General features: G+C 39.7%; 2 protein-coding genes and 1 long non-coding RNA gene across 5 annotated transcripts; 1 reads left to right on the top strand and 2 right to left on the bottom strand.

The window, feature by feature from the left end:
- Positions 1-9,681: 9,681 nt before the first annotated feature.
- LOC104447614 (COBRA-like protein 10) lies at positions 9,682-11,893 on the bottom strand. Its single transcript, XM_010061334.2, is given in 3 exon segments — positions 9,682-10,311; positions 10,314-11,147; positions 11,323-11,893. Coding segments are annotated over 3 exon segments (1,968 nt in total). The 5' UTR covers positions 11,882-11,893; the 3' UTR covers positions 9,682-9,736.
- On the top strand, positions 10,759-12,150 carry LOC120293360. The gene is made up of 2 exons (XR_005551119.1): positions 10,759-10,896; positions 11,030-12,150. It is a non-coding gene; the product is annotated as an uncharacterized LOC120293360 (long non-coding RNA).
- A 718-nt stretch (positions 12,151-12,868) lies between these two features.
- Positions 12,869-15,538, bottom strand: LOC104445740 (CRIB domain-containing protein RIC10). 3 transcript variants are annotated; one of them, XM_039312174.1, is made up of 5 exons: positions 15,105-15,538; positions 14,895-14,989; positions 14,621-14,718; positions 14,401-14,506; positions 12,869-13,545 (listed from the first exon to the last, which is right to left on the bottom strand). In XM_039312174.1, the coding sequence occupies exons 2-5, from the start codon at positions 14,950-14,952 to the stop codon at positions 13,349-13,351; spliced, it is 459 nt and encodes a 152-aa protein (XP_039168108.1). In that variant the 5' UTR covers positions 14,953-14,989; positions 15,105-15,538; the 3' UTR covers positions 12,869-13,348. The 3 variants fall into 3 exon arrangements, with proteins under 3 accessions (XP_039168108.1, XP_039168107.1, XP_010057970.2); XM_039312173.1 differs by having other exon boundaries at positions 14,895-15,008; positions 15,105-15,537; XM_010059668.3 differs by having other exon boundaries at positions 12,869-13,542; positions 14,895-15,008; positions 15,105-15,531.
- Between the last annotated feature and the right edge of the window lie 620 nt (positions 15,539-16,158).

Genomic DNA, 16,158 nt, shown 5'->3' with positions numbered 1-16,158 from the left:
GTTTCTAGTTCAGCTCCTGAAGACAAAATGGAATAGTGAAGTGGAAATGGCAATTACAAGGCAAAGGGGGAGTCTCCAAGTCCTGGCTACGTCGTTTTGTACGAGGTTTGGTGGAGAATCATTTGTAGTAAAGGGTCTTAGAGATCACTTTGATAGTGTTTGGGATCAAAGTCACGATCCATAATTGTATTAAGGCTTAGTCAAAGATCGAGCAAGAAATGAATTCCAGAAGACTAGACCTACCAAAATCCTCGACCTATGGAGGAGGAAGAAACCTGATCTGCCAATCCTCAACTCATAAGGCAGTTGAAGAGCACCCGATTAGACAAGAAATATGCGGAAGAGATAAATTATGGAAATTCTAGTTTTTTTTTTTTTTCTTGTGAAGAGTATATGAGCCTGTTAATAACTTTCTATATAAGATAATTAGATGAACATAATCCGAATTATTATTAATCAAAGATATGCACAATTAAGAGAGATATACGTATAATCTTGGGAGATATAAAGAATTAAATGAATTATCCTTATCGTGTCTCTCAAGCTCAAGTTGACATAGAAAAAGTCATCTGAAATTTGGAGAAAAGTTCCGAAAAAATGCACGGCTGGAGGGCTACGCAGTATAGTGGCTACTTAGGTGGCTATCGTGTGTCATCGTGGCTAAGGTTGTGGAAGCTGTCATGGCTATGCAGCAAGAGGATGTCGTGGCTATTGTGTAGGTTGCATCGCAAGAGGCTATTTCTGTGGACGCTGTAACAACAGGACACTGCTAAGGATGTTGTGTTGACTACAAATCTAGCTGCTTTGCAAACTATGCGATAGCAAAACAAGTTTACACGGCTACAAACATGATGAACAATGATGAGGATCGACTTTAAGAGAGGGATATCAGTAGTAATTGAAAAGAGAACCCCACAAAATATGTGGTGCTCCGGTTGGGCAATTAGGCATGTGTTGTGGTATGCATAAGTGCACTCAAAGTTTCCTAAAGATAAGAAATATGCAGAAGAGATAATTGTGTGTAAATTTTGTGTATTTCTATGTGTTTCACTGAAGAGCACATAAGCCTTTATAGACTTTATTAGATAATTATCTAAGATAACAAAATAAATATAATCTACACAATTAGAATAGATATATGTATATTCTTGAGAGATATGGAAAATTAGAAGAAATATTATAATTATCTTTAACATTAATTAATCCATAATAATTGTAAGGACTCGGGCCTCCCACTGTGTAATATTGTTTGTTTTGGGCCTTCGGCCCTCACGACTTTAAGGCACGTTAGATAAGTTAGAGAACCAAGTCTTATAAACTAGTCCAGAACTCCCCTCTAAGCGATATGGGATAGGAGATGCGCCCCCTCTCCTGCGTGGAGTCGGCTCTCATACCATTTGTAAGGACTTGGGCCTCCCACTGTGTAATATTGTCTACTTTGGGCCTTTGGCCCTCACGCTTTTAAAATGCATTACACAGGTTAGAAAACCCAAATCTTATAAACTAGCCAGAACTCCCTCCTAAGCGATGTGGGACAGGAGACACGCCCCCTTCCTGTGCACATCTGGGGACCGAGGTGCGGACGCACCGCCATCCCTCCTCCCCGCGCACCGCCGCCTAGGCCGTCACAATAATATGCCAGTTTCCTAGACTAGATTCCACTAAGATTTCGTTGTTGTGTTATATTATAGTGACTTCCCAAAATTCTTCTTTATGTCCTGTCCAATTTTTTTATCTCTATATATTCCACACAAAAGTTCTGAAAAGTAAGAACAAGTAAATATATAGAGATGCTGGCCAACATCATCAGCCTCTAACCGATTTGGTTTTAATTTCTTTATCATCTTTCCTCATCCCATAATCATCCTTTCTCCCTTCAACTAACAGATGCTTAATAGACTAAGAAAGGAAATTATTTTTAATTAATTTAGTCGTGGACGATGGTCTGCAGATAGAGTGGAAGAGATGCATAAGCTTTACAGAAGGGCTCTTTTGAATTGGTTTGACAGGATAATTGCGTCAACTTTAATTATTTGACGAAATGCATGTGAAATCTTGAATCTTTCGCATAATATCTCAGGTAATGATTATTGAAGTGTTGGTTCGCTTACTTAGTAATGAGATCGGCTCAAGTAAAATCCAATGAATCGAGATACTTCGAGATTGAAAGCTTCGATTAAGCAAAAATGGGTAGTAGGGAACCGTTGATTCATCAAGTATAATGTTCTTGATCATTTCTAGGTTAAGTGACATCAAATTCCCTTATGGATGTTGTGCAATGATCCATGGCTAATTTAGGTACTCGAGTCCAATCGAGCTGAACGATTTACAAAGGCAATAAGACCCCATAGAATGTGCATATCTGGCATGATTTCTAATGGTTGGAAGCAGGGGACTAGGTGCCCATGTTGTGCTGGATGAACAGAAAACCTTAGAATGGATTCCTAGCCTCTGGCTCAAGAAAATAGACCCTGATAAAGTCCTAGGAAGTTCGTCACTTAAACAGGCGTGGAGTATGATGTATCGAGGCATCCAAGATGCTCTACATTAGGGCTTTAATGATTTTCTCTAGACATTCAAGTTGTTTTTCTTTTGGACCTTCTTTTTGCTTTTGAGACAGGTGAGACAGCAGAGAGAGAGAGAGGCTTAATGTTTAGAGAGAAGCAACATGAAGAATAAATATCATGAGATTGCTTTAGAGAGCAAACCCCAGTGATCTTCCAAGAGTTTCCTCTCTGCAGTTTTCTTTGTGATCTTTGTGTGAGAAATGGTTTTGGGGCTAGAATTTAGGGAACAATATGTAGATTCAGGACATAGTGATTTTATCCGTGAGAGAAGTCTGGTTAGAGACAATGGACTATTGTATTCATAATCTCCTAGTTGATTACGGTGACAGTTTTCATCTATATCCTTCTGGTGTGAGTGAAAATACTGGCCAACCACGTAAACTATTGTGGATAACTAGACTTGTCAAATAGGTAGATTGGGTTGGGTCATAAATAGTCTAGCTCAAATTGACCAATTAGCCCATTTATAAGTCATTTAATAGCAATACAAATTTATTAATCCATACATGACCCCTACCTATATTGTAAAATACTTATATATTTAATCAAATCTAGAAAAAAAAAATTATTTCTTATGATTTTCAAAAAAAAAAATATATTGCCAAAACACTTCCATACAATTACAAATTTAATGGATAATTTTTTACATTTTTTTTTTTAAATTGAGGCCTCATTTATCTCATGAAAAACATGGTATTTTTGAAGATGATAATATTTTCCAATGTTAAGTTGAAACCTAAAAATGAATTAGAAATATTTTTCACTTAGGCTCCATTTGTTTCATAGAAAATGTGGCATTTTCAAAAATTATTTTCTAGGAAGCTATTTTCCAAGAAAATAACCATATTTTCCAATGATCAACTGAAATTTAAAAATAAACTAGAAAATATTTTCTGCCATTCGATAATGAAATTTTTTCCTCCATGCACTTATTTTCAATAATTTATTATTATTTCACTTTTTTAAAATCGATTTTTCAATTTTTTTTTTTTCCTTGTTTTCTTTTTCTTTTTATCTTCTTTGTCCTTGGCTTTTTCTTTTTTTTTATTTTCTTCTTCTTCCTTGGCCTTGGCCGATAGCTAGCTACTATGATGACTGGCAACCAACCAAGGCCAGGGAAATAGAAGAAAAGAAAAAAAGAAAAAGAAAAGAAAAGAAAAGGCTGGTAATGGCTGATGACTAGCCATTAGTGAGCTCTATTCTCACCCTAGGCTAATAAGGCTCGAGCTCGCCAAATTCCAATGAGGTCAAGCCTTGTCAAATCGAGCCTTGAGCCCCGCTCGAGGTCACCAGAAGTTGGCGAGGCTTTAGCAACCTCAGGCAAGGCTTAATCCCTGCCTAGCTCGTCAGATTTGGCAAGGTCTGAGCTCAGGTGAGCTTGGCTTCACCAAATTATGTGAGACAAAGCCTTGCTATAGACTGGCGACTAGCTAAGGAAGAAGAAAAAGAAAAGGAAAAGAAAAAAATAAATAAAAAAAAAACATAAAACATAAAAATAAAGGAAAAATGTGTTTGGTGAAAGAAAGTGAGGTGGAAAAAGTTATAAAAAATGTTTTTCACTTTCTAAAAAGTGGAAAACCTTTTTTTTTTTTTTTTTTTTTTTCATAGGTGTTTTTTCAATAGCAAAAATGTTTTCTTTAATTTGTTCATTTTCCATAAAACAAACATTGGAAAATTTGAAAAATGTTCTTGAAAGTTATTTTCCGTGAAACGAATGGAGTCTTAGCATAGAAAATCTAATTTGATTTTCCATGCACTCATTTTAAGTATTTGTATTTTTATCTTTTAAAAATTAGAATTTTTTTTTTTTTTGTCTATCTTCTTCTTTTGGTCACCAGCCACGACTACCGTGGCCAAAATAGGCAACTCAAGCATCGCCAATCTTGGGCCAGGCTCATGCCTTTGCCTCCCCTGATCGCAAGCTCAAGGCTCACCAGATCCAGGAGGCCAGAGTCTTGCCAAGATGGATGAACGAGGCTAGAGTCTCACTAAGATGGATGAACTCAACCTCACTAGATATGGCGAGCTTGCTAGAAGCTAGCAAGGCATCGGCCTCACCAATGCAATTGGCAATTGGGTGAGGGCTTCACAGCCCTTGCCTATGTCGGCGAGGGTTGATTGTTGGAATTTGCAGGGAAAAAAGAAGAAGTAAAAGACAAAATAAAATGTTAGAAAAATTATTAGAAAAAGTTGAATTCTTATAATGAAAATAAAAACTATCAAAACTACTAAAGAACATGATATCTCAATAATAGATTGACTCAACTAATAACTTTTATTAGTTAAATTAATTATAAATGAATTTAAAGATAAATCCATTTACAACCCGTGTATAATTAGATTTACATATAACCCAAGTTCATTAATGCTCAAAAGGGAAGGAGCAACGGCACGACAACTTCAAAAGACTAGTCTCTTGTTAGAGCATTCTTAACCTGATTCTTCAATGGAAGTGGACAAACCCGTTTTCTGTAGGTAATCAGAGAAATGGAATCGATCGAGGCTTTCAGCTAAGGTGCGTGCGTGTGAGGATTCTGTCTTTTCTTTGGTCCCTTTTCTTTTAGTGCTTTAACTCCATCTGGTCTGGCTTGGTCGGTCATCAGGTCTCCGACCCTTTTAAAGCTTACATCGGATGTCTGCCATCAGTACTACCCACCACTCCTATTGGCTCATCAGATGAGGACGACCTTTACTCTCTACGAACTTGGGCGAATCTCTTTTAGGCTCTCATATGTCAATGACGCTCTCATCTTCTTCTCATCTATGCTTCAGGGTTTCTTATGATTCATGTTTCCATGATTACCATTGAAACAAAAAAGTAAAAAAAAAAAAAAAAGGAAAAGAAAGGTAGAACAACGGCTTAAAACATCATCTTTATCTTTCTTTCCCCTTTCCTCCAAGCATTTTCGATGGATTAGATGTGTATCTTATGATTTACTCTCATGTTGGCAATACTACGCAGGCACGTCACATGATCTTCATGGAAAAACTTCATTATTGTCCTAAAACCTGTCCCCTTTACCAATTTGCCCCTTGAGGTTTGGTTTGTGTGTCACTCTGATCCGTACACTTTCATAACTTGGCATTCCTTCATATTTCTTAATCTTTGCTTTGCACTTGTTGCATCAACGTGCCAAATGCGATTTGCTTGAATTCCTAACAAGTGACCCTAACAAATTTCTCCATAGATAATGCTAGTGGGAGATACAAAATCTAACTCAACGGTGACCAGATCAAAATTGCATATGAAGGTTTATAGATTATAGTAATTATTACGAAAATGCTTAGATGACCGTCCTCTGTAAAATGACAGAGTGACGATCAAACATGGGCTACAAAACTTTTTTTAAGGAAACCAATAACCATCCTCAACTAGTTTCAAATTTTGACTACTTTTCCCTTCTTCTTTTTTTTTTTGAGATTTGTATAACATTTTATTGCAAGCTCAAATTAAGAGATTAAATCATAAGAAACATATTGAAACCGGTTGATATATAAAGAAACAAATCAAAATGATAATATTCACACAATAAGAAACAAACCAAAGTGGTAATATTCAAAAATAAATATGAAGAAGTCAGTTGCAACTTTTAAAATAGAGGATATTATTTTCCAGCCAAAGAAAAAAATTGCATGCATATTGTTCCCAACACATCTTGATCTATGAGATTCGGATAAATTGGTAAATTTTTTTCTCTAATGATTCATTATTCTTATTTTGATCTTTTCTTTACCTCATTTGTTTTATGCATAATTGCTATCATTGATTTTAATTTTAGGTCACCGAATAGTTCTACTAGAGCAATTTGATTTAAACAAAAGGACTGAGAAGCCAATTTTTATACAATGATTTTGTTATTAGTTGCAAAAGTAACGTTTTGAGTGTTTTTTCATCTTTTAAATTTAATAAATATATATAATAATCTTAATGATTTCTTTTAGAAAGTAATAATATTTTCTACTTGCAATTACTTATACTTCAGTATCTAATTTATTTTTCTTTCTTCATATTCAAGAAAATTGATTATGTGGACTCTCTTATGATTTTATCTCTCAGTTTGTGTTTGCAATAACATATAAATTTTAAAAAAAAAGAAAATAAATAAAGTGAAAAATCAAATTGCTTGAAGATGTTCACGGTCTCCTCAAAAAAGGATTGTGGTTGAAGTTTGACCATCACTCCGTCATTTTACGAAGGGAAAATTCCAAATAAGGACCTGGAAAATCTATTTTCTCAAATGAGGACCCAAAGTGAACTTTATTTCAAATAAGGACTCGAAGTTGACTCATTGTTTTAAATAAGAACCCGAAATGAATTTTGTGTCAAATAAAGACCCAAAGTGATCAAGTTAATCTCTATTAAAGACCTTAGCTTGCCGACAGACATTTTCTAGCGATTAAAATAGGGGCAATTTTGTCAGAAATTTGTCATTGGAAAAAAAGGGAAAATTTTAAATTAATTAAGTTTAGGTTATTCATTTAGATGTTTACACTTTCTTCTTTCTTCTCCCCACTACTCCTCAACCAAATCACTGCCCGGTCATTATCGTGACTCGATTCTCATCGCTCATCGCGTTGCTCGACCGGTGGAGAATTTGGGTCTCCGTAAACAAAAAAGAAGTATATGGTTTTCTTCTTGTTTTTGAATTCATGTCTCAACCGGCGGAGAATTTGAATCTTCGACTTTGCGAAGGATGGGTACAAGGAATAGGGAGAACTTTGGTCTTTGAATTTGCAAAGGATGGGTACAAGGAATGGGGAGACCATTGAAAACCTAGGGTTTTTTTGTTTTTGTTTTAGGATTTGTTAATTTTCCCTAGATTTTTTTTCGACAAAATTGCCCAAACTCCAATATCATAAATGTCACATGCTTGATAGCCAGCGAATGTTTGGCTGACCAGCAAGCTCAAATCCTTATTTGAAATTGATTCAACCACTTCGGATCCTTATTTGAGACAATGGGTCCATTTTAGGTTTTTATTTGACACAAAGTTCATTTCGAGTCATTATTTGAGAAAATTAATCAACTTCAGGTCCTTATTTGGAATTTTCCATTTTACAAAGGATGCTCGTGCTAGTGGGTCCTATTTATTAATAAACGTCGTGCCGAAACCACCAAGGCCTAACAATCCTTGCCCAAGCCTGCTTATGATGACAAAAAATTGTCAAGCGTTTTTATATAAAATTGATTAGGCCTAGACGAGCCTAGTTAGATTCTGAGTGAGCAGGTCAGGCTCAAGAAGGGAAATGCTTGCTTGATCGAGCTTAAGCCGGGCCAGCATGCTGCCAAACCCATGATCACCTATAGCGAGTGGCCCCGCAGAGAGCAACAGCCCCCACCGGCCCCTCGATGCTTCATTGAATGATGTGATGTGTTCCAGCGAAAGGGCAAAAGGAGATGTCCAGTGAACATTGGATTCTCAGGAGTCCCATTAACATACGTAAACTGGGTTTAGGTGAATTTCTAAATCAGAATAGACTGGGGTTTCTAATACATCGCCAACGTACAAGATCATAATTCGCCGATTTCCAGTTTCACTGACCATCGTGCTCCAATGTCATTACATTGTTCAATCCCTTTCATCCATTCTCAGATCACCTTTTAATGAAAATGCACTTTCATAAATGTTCTCTTCATTTCATTTATATCACATAAAAAGTTTCTCTCTGCGGACATCTTCAATTAAGCAAGCCTTTCACTTCTCAAAAGAAAATAAATGAAGAGAGTCCAGATGGGCCAGTATGGAGGTTGAAAGATTAAGCAAAATGCTTTTAATTATTTCTGCATCTTTATATCGTTCCTTCGTCACCTTTACCACATGAAATAAAAGCCATTCAACCACTTCCTCTTTAATGCAGCAGCCCAAAACAATAGTACATGAACTCAGAAATTTATTAATAGAGTTAGCTAAGTATTGCAAGAAGAATTCCCGCAACTTATAACTTGAGTTTGCTTTTACAAACAGAATCTGTTGTCCTTTGTTTGAATGAAATAGAAATGTCACAGGTAGTGTAGGAAGTTGCCTTCTTTTTAATGAAATGGAGGACCTTCGCTTCCCCATGCAAAGCGGTCGATGATGTGAAATTCACGACTCCTCCCAAAAAATCGTGTATAAAATCCATGTTCGTCACCAACCTGTCCCCGAAGACATCCACGGAGGTGCTGATGTTGTGCTTCGCTCGAGCCGGGATCGTGTCCGCTGCCAATAACGCTTTTGCTACCTCGATGGTCTGGTAGTTGATGTACACCATCGAGTCTGGGTATGTGAAGCTACCGTAGTTACGGTTATCGACTGTGATCGTCAGTCCCAATGTGAGATTGAGCTCCAACGGAGAAAGAGCGAAATGCAAGTGTAGTAAGGTGACCGGTTGAGGGATCACTATGGGCTGTTTAGGCTTCAGGATTGTGAAGTACAGGGTCAGCACAACTCCTACGATTACGAGCAAGAGAATGACCGAAATCGCGCAGCTGATTTTGAGGCATTTTCGGGTTACCATGCTATTTTACCCTGATGGGTATGTAGGATTAGAGAGAAGAATGTGTCAGCAGCAGAAGTTTTTGGCCTTGGATTAGTGAGTTCAGACTTTGTAGATTTTTTCAAGGGCAGAAATGGGTAAACATGGAGATTATAACAAGGTAAGATTGTACATGAGCAGAAGACAATGTGAAGTGCCTTTTGTTGGATTGTTGTTGTTGGTTTCTCTGCTGGTGTAGGTGAAATCAATGGAGAAATCTCATAGTTTTTTGGCCTGACCTATGCTCTTGTCCGTCGGATTGTTCTGATGCCATATGACCAGCAGACATAAAGTAACTAAAGTCTAGATGCCCAATGAAAAGAGCGTTTCTGTTCATTTGATTACTTGAGAATCCAGGCCCATTTTCCTTTGCCCATGACATGTCACATGGTTTATCCTCGGCCCACAGAAAAATATTACCCGTGTCTCGGGGGGCAATTTCCGACACGAATGAAAATCCGATGCGACATCACGAGGTACGAGGGAAAAAGACCACTAATGACTTGTCTGGGTGCAGTAGCGGAATAAGCTTGTAACCGATCATGATATGAGACCAGGTTTCAGCTAAAAATCCGTGCTAAGAATTAAGTCTATCCTTCATGATTCAATTGAAAAATTGCCTCCTAAACATGGCAAAAGAACAATTTCCATTGTCAATGGTGAGGATTCATGAGAACAAGTATCCCAGCTACAATCAAAATTACCTGCGCTAAACTAACTCGACATAGATTCCCATTTGCTGTGGGAAAATAAGCAGGAAGCGAGCATTCCTCTCCATTGAAGAAGAGCCGCGAAGGAAAGCCGTCGCCTTTCGCTACTTGGATGCCCGGCGTGAGCTTCTTCGCGAACGAGATCACGGATTGTTGCTTCCCAGGGACCCTAGGATCAATCCTTGGGTCTGTCCCGTTTGTCTCTCCCATCAAGAATGCCAATCCTGGCAGCCCCTGGAGGAAGATGGTGTGGTTCAGGTCAGGAAAGAATGTGCCGTTGAACGAGTACGCCTTCTGGAAACCGCGGGCCGCTTTCTTCATTTGGATTGCGGTGAACCAGTTCTCGAAATTGATCTCTTCCCAGTTGAACAGGGTGACCCGGACGGTCCACCCTTTCTTGTGATCGGTGTAGACGTGCCAGTTTATGGTCACCCCGCAATTGTCGCTGCAGGGCAAAGGGCTGGGGACGTGGAAGTGCTTCATCTTTGCCCACGCCACGGCCTTGGCCGTCCGGTTCTGAAGGGGACCAGGAGGGCTTCCGGGGGGAGGAACATTGCTGGGGCCTTCTGGTTGCACGAATCCGAGCCTTTGCAGCCGCAAGCACAGGTGTTGCAAGGGATGACCGACTCGTTGTAGTACGCCGAGAAGGAAACGCAGCAATGAGAGGTCGTTTTCGTCGGCCTCGAGATGTTGCAGACCACTTGCCAACTTGCGATGGCTGAAGTTGTGGCCTGCAGGCCGCTGGGGTCCGGGAACTCCGTGGGGTCCACTCGGATCGGTGCGCCGCACCGGTAGTCGGGGTTGAGGGTGCCGACGATTTTCCATTTCTCAGGAGGATGGAGCGCAGTCATGTTCATGTCGGGCGGGAGCTTGTACACTTGCAATTGGAATACAGACTTCGCCTGGCTCGGGTCCATGATCAACGGCAAGATGCTTCCGTTCCTACAGCAGTAGGGCAGTTTTCCAACCTTCGTATCGTTCGCCCTCTCGCGGGGCAAATCCGTGATGATCGGCTTCTTCTGGCAGTTCATCACTTGCGAGAAATCAAGGCTAGTGTAGTGCTGCGCTGCGATGCCGTAGATGCAGTCCGCATAGTCTATCTGGTGAGTGTATGCTCCTCTCATTGTGTATATGAACTCCCCTCTCATCCACTCCCAAGTCAAGTTCCAATGGTCGAGGCGGCCCAAAGGGCTGTCGTTCTCGATCGTCACCTGAGCAAGATAGTTGCCTTCGTAGGCTTGGATCACGTCGTAGCTAAACGAGAGGTCGCCCTTCCGACGGGGCAACAGCTTCGTTTTCAGTTGCTTGACCTTGTACTTCGGATCCCGAATGCAGCACGCGTACATTGAAGTCTCTGCCAAATCACATTTCCTAAGATGTGAGCAATCGCAGAAGGGAAGATCAAGCAATCTTGTGCAACAGATAATCGATCGATGCCAGAGTTTAAGCCGATCAGTGATGTCACAGCAGGTTACAGAAGAAATATGAGCCACGATCGAGAAATTTTCCGTATCACATGTGCCACTTACTCTTATGTACAGGTGCAGGACATTTGTATCCATCATTCTCGAGCCGTATCGTCTTTGGCATCGGGATGCCTGGCGGTTTCACACCAAATTGTGTGCCCGCGATCTGAACTATCGCCTGGATTTGGGCCAAATCCCCTGCAGTTTGGATCGATGTCTTCAGATCTGTCTGAGGATACCCTGAGAAGGACGTCCCATTCCCGACCGAGGCTGGGAAATCCTGGCTGCCGACCAGGACTGCCCCACCCGCTGAGACTAGAATCTCCTGGTGCTGGAATCCAATAAATATCTTCCAGGCCTGGAGCTCATGCGTGCCCGTGTTCAAGACCGTCGCAGTTGAGTTGAAGGCCCAGGACTGCGCCGACGCATTCTTCACGTGCGGGAATTCCTTGACCCTCGAGATGAAATTGTAGGAGATGAAGATGCCGTTGCAGTTCTCTTCCGCTGGAGGAGGAGCTGCAGGCGGATCATCATCGTAGTCCTGAGCATTGACGTTGTTCTGGATTGCAAAACAAACAAAGAGAATGATGAACAAGCTCAATGCTCTTCTGGCTTCGCTCATGATGTCCTAGGATTGTAGTGGTATTTTCAAGGGAAATCTCTCCAGGAAAATCTCATCTGAAATGAACCTGAAGATTTCATTGATGTGTGCTCATTTCCTCCTCCCTCTTTTGTTATTCTTTTGTTCAGAGTGATTGAATCTTGATCTTTTGGTTATTGGGGAGGGGGAGAGAGAGAGAGAGTGAAAAGTGGGGTGAAGGAGGAAAAGTGGAAATGGAGGGAGAGAAGCACAAGTGTGCAAAATTAGCAAGGGACAAATTCAGCTCTCCATTCTCATCCTCTCAAAGTCACCGATGGCTATGGACAGTTAACAGATAAAACGGTTATTCTTATATCTCACTTAAAAGTAGCAAACGGCGGTGGGTAGACTGAAAAAGGTTGAAAGTATCACAAATATATTGTGTAACTTGGCATTTTTAGATTCCACATTATGAAATAGTCAAGATGAAACATAGCTAAACATCTACAGCACAGAATATGAACAGGGAAATTGAACTTGGAAACTCATGCAGGTTTAGGTTCCTCGAACCGAATTAATTCATGATAACCTATATTGATTACTTTAATCTCACCGGTTTTATGTTGCTACCATGTAAGGAATATCATGGTTCTTATTTGAACTAGGAGCATAATTTGTTTCAGGTTGCTTGGCTCTAGACTACTCTAAGTTTCTCTTGTCTATGAAATCATAAAAGCTCCAGTTGAAGAAAGTGAAAACATGGGAAGAAGTTTGATTGATTCTGAGATTCTGGGCACCTAACATTCAGAAACCGGCATGGAAGAGTGTAACAATACTTATCTCTCTGCACTGATACTGTAGTAAGTTCTGTGTAGGATCAAGTTTAAATTAGAGTTGATCTCACCTACAATTGCTATGCATCTGTGCGCCAAGCAGATACCTTCAGCTATTCGCGAGGATTTTTAACCACAGCGGTGACAAATTTTAGGCGATGTGCCAGAAGCTCAATTTGTTAGAGCCTCTAGGCAATTCAATAACATTACCTCTCAAATTGAACAAGTTAAAGTCAGGAGTCAGAGAAGACGATACAATTGGCCATGTCCAAAAACCAGACACACAATATTGGCTTTACAATCATCATGTAACTTCATAATCTTTCACTCTAAGAAGAAACCTAACCAAATTACTAATGCAATTGAAGATTGATCAATACTTTCCATACACGAAAAATCCCTAGCTATACTAACGCTATGTTTGATAGCTTTCCAACTGTTCCTTCTCACACGCTGGTATCCTCCAAAAGAGGTGATACGAATCTTCATTACAGACATTGACTGATAAACATCTAGACAGCTTTCGATTTACAGCACCTGGTGTAGCTCTCTGAGTGTCACTTCTTGTCCTCTGTCAACCTCCGAGGAAGTGGTTTGTGATCTTCCTTGTGGTCATGGACATTAACAGCTTCATCGCTTCTTATTCAGAAGGCCTCTGACATGAAAATTACACTTATCAATTAGGAGTGTCCTCCACATCGGAGGGCTTGGCCTTTGATTTCAGCGCTCTAGAGGGCTTTGATGACTTTGGAGATGATGATGACCTAGCCTTTTTCCGTTTTTGTTTCTTCGATCCTTTTGGGAGTTCTGTCTGTGGAGAGTCTTCAAATATACCAAGTGCAGGTTGGCCCGACCCAGATTGTTCAGAATCTACTAGAAATCATCCGAAGTGATAAATGACAAATTAGAGGAGGAAAACAATATTTAGGGCTCATTGAAATATGACCAAGTTGACAAGAACCAGAGTGAAAAATGTAAAACTATAACCAGCTCATATAAGATAAGAAACATATCAGAGAATTAATTGCTGCAAAACCTCATATTGACATGATCTGGAGAAGATACACATATTTATTTCAGGAGGATATTACTGAAATGACTACAAACAATGCAACATCTCCACTGATATAGAGAGGATAAAGGAAGGTTTTTAAACAATTAGTGTGGGACAAAGTATGCTCAAGAAAGATGATGTGCGAGAATTATTCCCTAAGCCTCTCAGATCGCGAGGAATCACCAAGTGAGTGAACAGGTTACAAGCAACCATTAGAAACTGTCATGCCACAAATCTATTATTGCACCGTGACAAGCTTTCAGAGGACAATCTTACACTACTTGAAAAGAGAGAAAATAGTGCACTGACATAGAAAGGGGGAAAACCAATATCTATATGGAGTTGGATAAGTGTGACATTAAGGATGAAGCTAAGGTTGCAAGTAAGACCTTCAATCTTTTATAGTACGTCGGATGTAAATTAATGCAATCCCCATTACTACTTTCAACTCACATTTTTCTCTAACATATAGGAAGGAAAAGAACTGAGAAATAAAAAATTTGCAGCCTGTTGCTTCTTGGTGGTCTTATGGATGTAAGAGTTTATCATTTGCAAAGAGTAAACTGTCCTGGCGACATTGGAGGCACAGAGATAGCACAAACCGTGTTTCTTTCCAACTAGCGAATGCAGAGAACTGCAAATTAACAGAAGGGAAATCTATGAAGACAACATACCTTGAGAGGGCCATGGACGATGATGAGCCACCGGATTAGAATCTCCAGGCTCACCAATCGAATGGAGCGAGTCTGAGAACTCGGGTGCGGCCCTGAATTCATTCATCTGCATTATCCCAAACAAAGTAATCACAATCACAAATTAGAATTTCATGAAGAATAAAAAACCATAGAAAACCAAAAGCTCTAATACAGGAAATTTGTGCGTTTGATCACATACCCAGCTGGGTCCATTACCGGTAGGACCATCCCATCCAATATGAGCAACATGCTTAACATCAGTCGGGTACCCGATTTCCATTTCGCGGTCCTTGACGACTACAGAACGAATATCCCCCATTTTCACATAATCAGTCACGAAGCATTAATCACCCATTTGACCACCCACATGTGACAACCTCAAAAAACACAAAGTGCAAATGCATCCATTTTTCCTCAACTCAAACACAACCACGCTTTGCTTCACAAAAGAAAGAAGAGGGGGCATTACTCACCAAAGATTTGGGAGATGTACTTGAAGCTCTTGTATATTCCTTTGATCGTCATTGTCATGATAGATGCAAATCCAACCCTCCAAAACAAGCAGCCCCTAAGAACCCCCCACGAGTCTGGTCGATAAAGGGATGATTTTTTCCTCCGTTGTTCGCTTCAAATTGCACAATAAAAACGAATGGAAATGCACCAATGAATCACGCGTTCTTTACCTTTAAGAAAGAACGAAATTGAATCGGTCCTAATGGAACATCTTCACGTTTCTCCCTCTCCTTCCTTTACTCTGCCTGCGAAGGCTCCATCCTCCATTCGGTCACAAGGGTTCTTCGCTAATGGCGAAGTCTTGCGTACCCTCTTCTCAAATCAAGCGGCTCGGCGTGCAAATGCAGGAATCTCTGCGCATTGGCGTCGCGGAGAGGAAGGTGACGATGGTGACGGATGAAGGGTGTGATTCTTGGTTCTGGGTTCTTTCCTAATTTCAAAGGAAGGAAAGAAAAAGGGATGAGAGTTGGAAAAGCAGGGGAGGAAGAAAAGGGAAAAGAGAGAGGAGAGGAAGGAGATGGATAGGAGAGAAACAAGACAAGACAACCATGAATAACCTCCAAATCAGAGGTGGTTGGACAGAGACTGAAACAAACGTTGTATCAAACTTCAATTTGGACTGCTGTTTTTGTGTTTTCATTTATGGTATGGTAAAGACTCTCGTACCCATTTGCTCTTGATGGCGTGCAATACAACGTTGTCATTTTGTAAATCAATTTCAGTATGGATTTAGAAAGTGGTACGTTGTAAACTGAATTAATAAGTTAAGACACGTATCTAAACGTCATGATATTAGGAAAAATAGATTCCTCATTATAAATATGACCTGTAGCAATTACCATATTCAATGGTCTTATAACTCGATAGCTTGAATTGTTCTAAATTAAATTAGGTGCAACTAAATATTATCATGGACTCGGGGACTTAAGTTTGCTCATGATGTCAATAATAAAGTAATGGAAAATTTACTGAGTGTAATCACAAATAAATTTCCACCGAACAAAGAAAACCCAAATGCTATTGGGAAAATTACATGGAATAATTAATGTGAGCATTACTAATTTTGATAAGGCAAATTATTCTTTATACCCATAAATTCACTCCATTTATAGAATTTTCTCTTTATTCGAAGTGTTATAACATACGCCAACTCAGCAAAGAGAAAATGACTTTTTTGAACAATTAATGTGATGTTCAATGAGTATCATCATCAAACACGACCTA

This window comes from Eucalyptus grandis, chromosome 5 (genome assembly GCF_016545825.1).
Source record: "Eucalyptus grandis isolate ANBG69807.140 chromosome 5, ASM1654582v1, whole genome shotgun sequence".
In the NCBI taxonomy this organism is placed as follows: Eukaryota; Viridiplantae; Streptophyta; class Magnoliopsida; order Myrtales; family Myrtaceae; genus Eucalyptus; species Eucalyptus grandis.
The sequence above is the reverse complement of the archived record's forward strand: the minus strand, read 5'-3'. Positions and strand labels throughout refer to the sequence as shown.